This window comes from Chamaea fasciata, unplaced genomic scaffold, assembly GCF_029207755.1.
Source record: "Chamaea fasciata isolate MVZ Bird 193981 ecotype frontalis unplaced genomic scaffold, bChaFas1.0.hap1 SCAF_27, whole genome shotgun sequence".
Taxonomy (NCBI): Eukaryota; Metazoa; Chordata; class Aves; order Passeriformes; family Sylviidae; genus Chamaea; species Chamaea fasciata.
The window spans coordinates 2,740,571-2,751,918 of NW_027094112.1; the positions used below are offsets into that span (position 1 = coordinate 2,740,571).

At 49.1% G+C, this 11,348-nt stretch overlaps 1 protein-coding gene across 1 annotated transcript; it reads right to left on the minus strand.

Moving 5' to 3' along the window:
* Positions 1-7,856: 7,856 nt before the first annotated feature.
* Positions 7,857-8,753, minus strand: LOC136301663 (olfactory receptor 10C1-like). The gene has a single exon (XM_066204787.1). The coding sequence runs from the start codon at positions 8,751-8,753 to the stop codon at positions 7,857-7,859; it is 897 nt and encodes a 298-aa protein (XP_066060884.1).
* Positions 8,754-11,348: the final 2,595 nt, after the last annotated feature.

The window sequence follows — 11,348 nt, forward strand, 5'->3', positions numbered from 1 at the left end:
AGGTACTCGGGGTACTCCACAATCTATAGAGACACCAAGAGGGCTCACAAGTGACCCTGATCTGTGGCACAGAACAGCCTGCCACATCCAGGCTCCACAGGTGTGGAAATACATCCTAGGGGCTCATGAACAGCTGGTTTTCCATAAAGCGACATGTCGTGGTTCGGGTGGCCGGAAACTGCTCTTGGCCAAAGCGGCTCTGTTGGAGAAGACAGCTTGCCTGTCTTCCTAAGGGAATCCTCTCCCCAGAAGGGAACATGACTAAGCCAACACGAGTGGCTCGTGACAAGCTCTGGGAAATCTGTTCCAGGAGGAGAAAGCTGCCCAGCAGTTGTGTACACACCTTGTGGATCTTCCCGCCGGTGAAACAGTCAAACCTTTTCAGACACACCGTGAGAACCTTGGGTGCGCAGTGGACTGTGAACGTCTTGGAAGCAGCAGCATACTTCTTACACCTTGAAACCAAGCACAGAGCCCAGTGCTGAAATGCACCCAGTTCTACCCCAAGCTGGACAGGCAAGCTCTCCTGTCTCACACAGCTTTTGTTATTTTAAGGCTATTCACTGCCGTATTTTTTAAAAAGCTGCATCTCATCCGTGTGCAGTAAACCTCCAGCAGAAGATGACTTCTGCTCAATGACATGCAGCCCCCTGACACAGGATCTGGTGTTAATATGTTCTCAGTAATCATCTTACTGGCTACATTGAAAGCAGTTTTCACCGTCCAGGTGCTCGGGTGTCACAAAGTCCTCCAGGGCTGCACCGAGGGACAAGGCTGCCTGGGGGAGTAAGAAATGAGCATGCTGAGCTGCAGGAAATTCCCTCACCCAAACATTTCCCAGGAGCTGACAAGAAAACCCCTGCAGCTGATGCTGAAGAGATCCACCATGAACCCATCCAGAAGGAGGCAGAAAGAGAGGATGATGCTGAACATCTCCCTGTGTCCCAGCAGCTCCTGGAGCCATCAAGAGCACCCTTCCTGTACCACCACTCCTTCCAACTAATGACAGTGTGCAGGGGCAGCAGTGGTGCCAACAATCCAACCCATCAGCCTGGGAGCCAGGCAGGTGTCATGGGAGGGCAAAGGGAAGAGGGACGAGGATATATCAAGGGCGCAGAGAGGATAATGCTGCTTGTCCAGCTTCAAAACAGCACCTACAGAGAGACCAGTGCCACAGCCTCTGCAGGAGGCCATCCATTCCCCTTCCCACCCACCCCCCAGATCTCTTGGTGTTCGCAGTCTACGTTTTTAAGGGAAATAAATGTGTTGACTCTGGAAAGCTGCAGGGGCCTTGGGAATGTCTTCAAGCACAACTGCAGAGCCTCTTACCTTGATATCCAAAGGGACATCCAGGAAGGGCTCATAGGAGTCAGAAATGGCTTTGCAGTTGGAGCAGATGACTGCAAGGAAAAATTCAAATGCTGAGCAATGGGAAGCTGACTGGCCATTGCCCATTTACACATTGTACCTTGTCCCACCAGCCCCAGGACCAACTGTCAGGCACAGGCAGACAGAAGGGCACAAGCAATGTCAAAGAGAGCAAGAGTTGTGGAAACGTACCTCTGGATCTCAGAAAGCCCCCAAATATCTGATGGACAAGGGTAGTGGATTGAGAAGAGAGGTCCAAGCTGGAAACAAGAAGTAAGACAGAGCATTATCTCCTCAAAGGGTTTTGCTTGGCCTGAAAGCCCAGGGTTTAGGTTTTCCCTTGAGGGGAGCACATCAAGCAGTCCAAAGGGTTCAGAGCTTTGTGAGAGTGATTTGCTTGTGCTTACTTGCTGAATCCACTCAGACAAGCTGTCTGCATGGCATTGACAGTACAGCAGAAGAAATCATGGGCGTCTTCCTCCCTGCCAGGCTCAAAATGTTCTCCAATGCCTAAGAAAGAAGAAGTTTGCAGTTCTCTCACACAAGAAGGGAAGAAAACCTGTCTAAGCAGCTGGCATGACTTACGTGTCAAAACCCTGAGGACAGTCAGAGGCAGGATGACACTGACAGGGGAATGCATGACCTGGTTAACGTGGGCTTCCATGATGCACAGCATGCAGAAACCCTTCTGGTGACCTGAAGAGGGACACAGGGAAGGTCCTCGGGTTAGCAAAATATCCGCGCAGTGGGATACTCCTTCTCTTCCACTCCCGCCCCAGTGCAATACTCCACTCCTCCCAATATCCCAACGATCCCAGGGCATTTTAGTGGGCAGGAGATGTTCTTGAGAGAGATGCTAAACTGACAGTTTTCTGTGCAATAAGCCAAGAGGGTTTAACTTGCAGGAATAAAGACTTGGAGCTAGAAAGAGGTGTCTTTGTGAAGGCTAAGACAGCTGGGCAGGACAAGTGGCTTCTAGGCTAGAGTGTTCAATGAACATAAACTCATGGGGCTGACAAAGGGCTGCTGTTCTCCCAAATGGGATTCCAGGTTCTGGGAATCTTTGGTATTTGATTCAGAGGTTTTCAGGAGATGTTCCAAAAGCACTCACAGGTCCGGCTGTGCTCTCGGGACAGCAGGTAGTTGGCCAGTGGGGGGGTGTAGGTCAGGCACTGCAGGACAGAGTTGAGGAAGCACGTGTTGCCCACATTGAGGAGCCCTGTTCCAGCCCTCTGACTCTGCTGCCAGACCATGCAAATCTTCTCCGGTGGAAAGAGGATCCTTTCTGGAGGAGCCATTCCCTCAGCAACGACTGCAGAGAAACGCCATTTGAAAGGAGATGAGGGGAGGAACAAAAGCACATTTAAACTTTGAATTTTCTACACAAGCAGTCAGGACAACCAGCTCAAACCTTCAACTCCGTATCAGGGGAAGCCTAGCACTGCCATTGAAATTTACTGGTTGGGAAAAGTCTGGTCCCCTGCTTACTTTGCCAAGAGTCCAACAAACCCCAGCTCTGATTTCTGGGCCTCAGGGTACCTCCCTTTCTCACCAGAGTTGCAGATTGCATTGCTTTCCCAGATTGCAACTGATTGTAACTTCTTGAAAACGAGCAAGTGCTGATCACAAAAGGTAACTCCAGGATGTCAGACCTCTCTGTGAGCAACGATGCTTCAGAGGCCTGTACATAGTGACACAGGAGAGACAAAAGGTGTTTTCCTGTGACTAATCATAAGCACCTGGCTCAGTCTGGCTGCTCTCAGGAAACATCCCAGAGTTCACTCTAGGATGTGTGCACATCACTCTGGGATCTGACCACCAGTCATGTCAGTTGCCTGTGGGATTCACAAAGTCCAAACCTGCCAGTGAGGCTGTTACTCACAGGAATTGTTCCCTGGTGTGGTCATTGCCTCCTCTCTCAGGAACAGAGGGCACGGCTCTCGATGACCAAGGAGATCAGGACGTGCTCCAGAAAGAGATCAGTGTCAATCCTGTCACCTGATTGCAAAGAAATTACTGCAGCTCACCAAAAGTATAAAAACCCCAAAGAAATACAACCTATAGAACAGCATTTGCCATCAAGACTTTCAGTGATGCTTGTACCAGCTGCTGAACTGCAGGCTCACACCTTTGTGATCAGTGTCAGAGCCCCAGGGCACAGGAGGTTCAAGGCTCCTTCTGAAGTGCCCCAGTGCAGGTTACCTTCTCTGAAGAGGCCCTGCTGCTGCTGTCACAGCATCAACAGCTTGTTGACTCTCTGTGGCTTTCCCACCTCCTCTGCAGGAGTGACCAGCTTTCAGCCACTGACTTAACTCCTGCCTTTGCTGCTCTCCTTTTTCCGCCTTTTCTGCCTCCCTCCCCCCTGCAGCAGCCAAGGTGGGCTTTTTGCCATGCTGCACACTACACACTACAGTCACCCCCTAATTAGCTATCCTAGACTATAGTAAAGAAAAGAGAATCAGCAAATAAGAATTCTAGCCTAGGCTGTATCTGGGTAGCCTACGAAGGCGTGACAGCTCAGCCTTCAGCTAGGAAGGTATAAACCAGCCTAGACTTTCATCCCATACCTCCTTCCGCCATCTATCCCAAGAGTCAAATCATGATTACCTTTGACAGGATGAAAGCTGAAGACAACAGTAAACAATACTGGTCAAAAGTAAACAAATTTCTTCAATAGACTGCCACGTCAGTAGCGAAAACCGATGCTGAGTTATCCTGAAGGCCAGCTCTTTTGTTAGCCTGCTTTCAGGATACCAACCCTGAGGTAAGTGGGCTCAGGTGGAGTCATTGGGCAGGTGAGGTCACAATCACTGCAGAGGTGTCACATCTCTGCCCCTCTGTGACACAGGGCCACACAGGGATGAGGCCCATGGAGACCACCGAGCCACGTGGTTCCTGGGCACAGGAACTCACACGGTTCCTGTCACAGGTGGAAGTCACTGAGACACCTGCTGATGAAGGGGGGAGTTAATTTCATTGACAGGCTGGCAGTGCTGCCACTCCTTCATCCAATAGGGTGAAGTTTAATAAATCCAAGTACCGAGTCCTGCATTCTGGCCACAAAAACCCCCTGCAACGTTATAGGCTGGGGACGGTGTGGCTGGACAGTGCCCAGGCAGAAAGGGCCCTGGGGGTTCTGGTACACAGCTGACTGAACATGAGCCAGCAGTGTGCCCAGGTGGCCAAGAAGGCCAATGGCTCCTGGCCTGGATCAGGAATGGTGTGGCCAGCAGGAGCAGGGAGGTCATTCTTCCCTTGTACTCAGCATTGGGGAGGCAGCACCTCGAGTGCTGTGTCCAGTTCTGGCCCCTCAGTTTAGGACGTGGAGACGCTTGAGCACATCCAGAGGAGGCAATGAGGCTGGTGAGGGGTCTGGAACACAAACCCTGTGAGGAATGACTGAGGGAGCTGGGGATGTTTAGCCTGGAGAAAAGGAGACTCAGAGGTGACCTCATCACTCTCTACAACTCCCTGAAAGGTGGCTGTAGTCAGGTGGTGGTTGGTCTCTTTCTCCAGGCAGCAACTGACAGAACAAGAGGACACAGTCTTAAGCTTCACCAAGGGAAATACAGGCTGGATATTAGGAAAAAAGTTTTTACAGAAAGGATAATAAAGTATTGCAGTGGTCTACCTGGGGAGGTGGTGGATTAAGAAAAGATGCGTTTAAGAAAAGACTGGATGTGACACTTGGTGCCATGGTTTAGTTGAGGTTAGGGTTGGATTGGACTTGATGGTCTTGGAGGTCTCTCCCAACCTAATGATTCTGTGATTCTGTGACTCCTCCCCCAAAGCACAGAGCCCACACAGTGCAGGCCTGCCCAGAGCTGGCACAAGGCCGATCACAGCTCTCTCTGGCACGCAGGCTGCTGGGGATTTCTGTTCCACTCCTCCCAGGCACACTCCTGTGCCTCTGAGGCTCACCCAAGCTGTCACAGGGTCATTCCCAGTGAATTTTATCTGCCCTCAAGGTACACCCATGGCCTGACACTGGACTGGCACCTCCAGAGGCTGTGTTGGGTGAGCCTTGGCTGCCAGGCCCACACCCAGTTGCTGCCTCTCCTGGGCAGCTTTTTAGCAGCTTCACATTCCCTCCTTCCTCCAGGCCTGCTTAGGCTGGGTTTCATCAGACACAGCTTTAGCCAGGTTCCCGCTCAGGGTGCTTGGAGGCAGTTCTGTTCCTGCTGCACTTGACCCGCCTGGTTTTGGCCTGTGCAGCAGGCAGTTGGTGTTCCTCGTGCTCCAAGGAGGCAGGCAGCTGGTTGCTATTCACCCCTGATGCCGTAAGATTTTCGCTTTTTTCATAAATTTGTAATCCTGCAATTCTGTAGTGTAGAACTCTAAACTCCATATACAGTGTGGGCTGCTGTCTCCCCATTTTGGTCAGACACAACAATTCCTCTCCAGGCCTGGCAATCAAGGACACCTCACTGCCTCAGGCCCTGAGAAATGGAAACAAAAGTCAGTTGGGGGGAGCAAACTGGGAGTAACTTCATTACCCGAAGCTGGAAGAGGAAGATTAACCCCCGAGATGCAAATGGACCAACCTCATAAAAGTGTGAAAACCCGTGACCCGGGGTCCATTTTTGGGTGTAGCCCTTGGTGGCCTTTTTCTGCCCTACATGTACCTGAAGGCCTTTCAATAGATAGAACAGCTTTTTACTCCCAAAACAGCTGGGAGCTGCTTTGGGGCGGCTTGGGGACATTTTGGTCACTTGCAGGGAGGCTCGGGAGGCCTTGGAGTTCCCCTGCCTGCTCCAGACCCAAAGTGCTGGGAGTTTTCTCTCTCTCCCTGCCCTCTTCCCTCCCCAGCCCACGCGCTCCCAGAGCTGTCCCTGGGGCTCTGCGTGGGGCGGGCCGGGCGGTGCTCCCGTCCCAGGCCAAGCCATTCCTTGGTGTGGCTTTGACCTTCCCCAGCCAGACTGCTGCAGGAGCGCCAGGCTCTTCTGGGGAATTGGGGCTGAATCGTAGAAGAAGGACTTCACCATTAGAAAATTGTAAAGCAGTAATGTTTTATTTCCAGCTGGGACACACTGGGGGATATCTCCTCCAACGTCTGCGTACCTGGTGAGGAAAAGCTCCAGGTTTAAATACACATTGGTCCCACAAACCCACACCTCCGCACCTGCCCATTTCCCGCCTTTTCTCATTTCCTATTCTGATTAGCTGTCACACCTCCTGGCGGTTGTGACTTGGGGTCTCGGGAGGAAGGCCAACGTCTTCTTCAGGTTGATCTTCACTTCTGGGCAGGCGCACTGGAGGTTTGGCTATTTTTCAGGTCACTTTGCTCTTGCCAAAGATGAAGAGCTTGATTTTGTTGGATTCAAGCCACAAAGTTCTGCTTTATCAATTTTTGATAAATACCTAGGTCCCGCTTTGCTGAGTTTCACCAATATACATCTTACCTATATGACTTCTACCTAGTAACTACCTAACAACCAAGCTTAATAGCTGATCTTCTATGTGTCCTCAGTACAGGCTGTTTCTCTACTTCTACAAAATCACCAAAAGCTGCTTCTAAAATCTCGTCTTTTCATATCCATAAACGTCCCCCATATCAGGGCTGTTTTGGAGACTCAGCCAGAGCCTTGCTTTGGGGACTGGGACAGGTCCAGCAGCACAAAGCCAGCTCAGGGGCACTGAGCAGGACACAAAATCTGCTACAGAGGTGCCACTGGCCACAAGAGCAAATGAGGAAATGTTCCTCCCCCTGCAGGTCAGAGGGAGCAGTGGGTGTCATCAGTGGGGTTTGATGTAAGGTGGAGGTTGGAGCAGGCTGTAAAAGGGACTGGCTGGAGGAGGGCAAGGCTGGACACTGCAGTGGTCGGTGTGACACGGAGCTGTGGCAGGCCTGGTCAGTGCAGGTCAGAGGCTCGGGCACCTCTGTTTGGAGGCACAGGGCACCTCAGGGGCTGGAGCCTAGCTGCTGTCAGGAGAGGCTGCACTCAGCAGTGCCTCTGGAGTTGAGAATCTCTCTCTGATTCCCTTGTGGCTCTTGTGCTACTTCCCAAACAGCACAGAGAAACCCACCTCTGCCTTCAGTGTGCTTTGAGAAAGCCCAGCTCAGATCTGCCTCTTTTCCTAGAGCGGGAATTTCTCTTTCTCCACAGGCTGCAGAACCCAGGAGCAGGTTGCAAAGTGTGGACAGCTGGATGTTTTCAGTGACCACTGGGGCTTTGGGCCTGTGTAAATCCATGGGGCAGAGGGTGGAGGATGCTGGGATCAAGTGCCAGGATTCTTGTCTGCAAGCTGCAGTGGAGTGCATTGTGTAATTCCTGAAGCAGAGATGCTCACCTGCCTCTCCCGTCAAGTGGGTTTGCATTTCGGGGTCCTGTATTTCTTTCTTGTTGTCTTTCGCAAATCCAGGCAAAAACGCGCATTTTATTTCAGTTCTTCCCCTCACCTAATCCCCTACCCAGCACCTTGCTGAACTCTCCTGGGGTGCTGCTGACTCCTAGGCTTGTGTCATATGTCCTTTCTCGAGGATTATTTTATTCAGCAAACTCCCTGGGGAGGACAGGAAAGCTGCAGAGGTGAGCCCAGATGTCAGCGCAGAGCCTGGGTGTCCTGAGGCAGGACGTGGAGCTGATGCAGGCCAAAACTGGCCCAGGCAGGTACATGGAGCTTGCAGTGCCATAAAAAAGAGCCACAACCAAGAGGTGTGAGGAGCAAGTGGAAAACGCTTTCTGTCGGCTCTCAGCTGATGCCATGTGAAGACTTGTGGAGATTATACGAATATAGGAATAAATGATCAGTAAGAAAGGGCTGAGAATAGCAAAGACAGCCACCACAATGACTTGGATTTCTCTTTGGAAAGTGTTGCCACAGTGCAGGTCCGGGAAAGGCTGAATCTCACAGAAGAAGCGGTCGATGGCAGAGCCACACAGGGGTGAGCTGAACGTTGTGAGGGTGTGAACCAAGCCCACAGCAGCTCCACAGATGTAACTCCCAGCCACCAGGCTCCTGCAGACCCTGCTGCTCATGATGATTGTGTAATGCAAGGGGTAGCAAATGGCAAAATAACGATCCAGGGACATGGCAGCCAAGAGAAAACATTCAGCAACTCCAAAGAAAAGGAAGAAAAACATTTGCAGTGCACATCTTGTCTGGGAAATACTTACTGTTCCCACCAGCAGGTTCTCCAGAATAGTTGGGATAATGACTGATAAATAGCAGATATCCAAACAGGACAGCTGGGTGAGGAAGAAGTACATGGGGGTATGAAGGGTATTGTCACTGTTTATAATGAAAACTATCACTGTGTTAGCCATCAAGGTGAGGATATAAAGAGATAATAAAACTACAAAGAGCAAAGGGTGCAAATGAGAGATTTCAGGAAAACCCAGGAGTCTGAATTCACTCAATCCACTGAGGTTCCCAATGATCATCCTTCTTTGGTGCTTTGTAGAACTCACTTCGTTTTAGTGTTCAGCAGCTGATGAAGCTGCAAACAGCCAGGCAAATCTGCAATCAAAACACAACTGGCTGCTTGAAAAGACAAAAGGATGACTAGAATTTAGAAACTGAACAGATTTTGAAAAGATCTTCTGAACAGATTATAAAATGTTTCTAAAGAAAATAAGACAGTCTTATGTGTTTATTTTTGACTGATTCTTCTTTCATAGCACTGCCGTCAAAGTTTGCATATTCAGTACTGTCTTCAAATGCTCAGCTATCACTTTTACCCTGTAGAAAAAGAAAAAAAAACATGGCAGATATCTTTTTATGGACTAACCAGTTCAAGTCCCAAAATCATCAGTAGCAACATTTGAATATAACAAAGGTAATTTCTCTGTTACCTGTTGGGGAGTGTTGTGGAAGAAGAGGAAGGGAAAAAACCCCTAAATTATGAGGTCTCCAGAAAAGCTTTCAACTCTGAGCACTCTGCAGTGAAGTAGAAGAGGGGCTTTTCCACAGCTCTTTATACTATTTGTATGTATTTATAAAGTCCACCGAGACTGGCTAGTGCTGATTGGAGCAATAAGGAAGAGCTGTTGGATAAATATGATGCATATGTATGAGTTGACTCACAGCCACCTCTAGTTTTACATAACTTGGAAAGCATTTCTGTATAAACCCAGATATCCTACAGAAATACAAGGTCTGGTTTTACTTTTCAGTAATTACTATTACTTCATAACGCAGCCAGATTAATGACAGAGTTGCCACACAGTTTTCTCAACAAAATTTGAAGGTGAAGCAAAGATGCAGTCTATATTTGTTTGGGGATAAGGGACAAAAGATTCACTCATTACCAATCTTAATTTTTATTGTATCCTATTTAAAGATCTTTTTTTATTTAGCCGTTGTTTGGTTTATTATGTGGTCTCTTATTCAGATCCATCAGCAACCCCACATCACCTCTCTCACCACAATGCCCCTTTCAATGCCAAAGAGATTGATTAAAGGTTGAATTTCTGGCTGATACTCACATTTCCGGTGTTAAGACGTCTCATTCGGTCTGATCCTTTCTGCTCTGACTGTAGGACTGTCTTTCCCCACTTTTATCCTCAGTCATTGACTGTAGGGTGACCTCTGCATCACAGTCATATCCTGTGAACAGCAGAAAGTGATTTTGTAGGGAAGAACCACCTAATGTGATGTAGGTGTCTTCTCTATGGTAAGTGAAAGCTTGAAAGTGCAGTATCTTTGTTTATGTAAACAGAAATATAATAAAGACATATTCCTTATTATGCACCAGCAGCCGGGAAAGTTGAACGGTGCAATGGCCTGCTTAAAACTACCTTGAAGGCACTGGGTGGGGGAACCTTCAAGAATTGGGATATTAATTTAGCAAAGGCCACCTGGTTGGTGAACACTCGAGGTTCCACCAACCGAGCAGGTCCTGCCCAATCTGAGCCCTTGCAAACGACAGAGGGAGATAAGGTTCCAGTGGTACACATGAGAGGTATGCTGGGAAAAACTGTTTGGATTAATCCTGCCTCCAGCAAAGACAATCCCATCCGTGGGGTTGTCTTCGCTCAGGAACCAGGTTGCACCTGGTGGGTGATGCAAAAGGATGGAGAGACCCGATGCATACCTCAAAGGGACCTTGTTTTGGGGTGAACTACCCATGACAATGTGGCTGTATCCATATTTGCATGTATGTATATATATGTATATATATATTAACAGTTTAAACTCAATGTAATATGTTGGTATGGGAAAAGAATTCGGGGTGGATAATGTTGGGGGTTAGGTTTGTTCCTTCTTTCTCTAAAGAATTTTTTCCCCATAAGTTACCAAGGAGACCAAGTGTTGGATACTTGAGAGTACTTAACCGAAACAAAGAGGTGGACAAAGCTGGAAGGGGGAGATAACCAGGTGAAAGACAAAGCTTGAGGCAGCTGAGGGCTCTTCTTTTTCCAGCGTTCGGGGAGGGAGAGAACGGCTGTTGCTGGCTGGAAGAGTTTCACTGTGGCCAAAGGGATCCAGTCCTGGAAAATCTACTATCACCAGTTTGGCCTAAATCCTGAGTTTTCCCGACCACCTGCAGGAGCTGGTCCAGGCCCTGCCTCGCCTTTGGCTTCTTCGGCGCTGCTCCTCTTGCTGCAGCGTGACCCTGCACCCCCTGCGCTGCCGGGACATCCTGCCCCTGCCTGCCGGGACACCCTGCCATCCCAGCTACCAGCCCGGGACTTTTCCACTGTTTCAGCTTGGTGCTCTGAGGATCCTGCAGGGACACCGAGACCGAACTGCCCTGGGTTTTGTGAAACAAAGCCCTCAAGGTTCTTGGTACTGTTTTCGTTTGTTATTAATGCTGTAGATGTTTGGGGGGGGGGGATTTTTTGTGTTTGTTTGCTTTGTAATACATACTAGTAAAGAACTGCTATTCCTATTTCCCAAATCTTTGCCTAAGAGCCTCTGATTGTAAATTTATAATTGAAAAAGAAAAAAAAAAAGGTGGAGGGGGGGTTTACACTCTCCATTCCAAAGGAAACTCCAGTTGTTTTTTTTTTTTTTTTTTTATTACCTAGCAAATA

Excerpts from the sequence above, each read along its gene's own strand:
- LOC136301663 (XM_066204787.1), bottom strand. The coding sequence starts at position 8,753 with ATGATCATTGGGAACCTCAGTGGATTGAGTGAATTCAGACTCCTGGGT.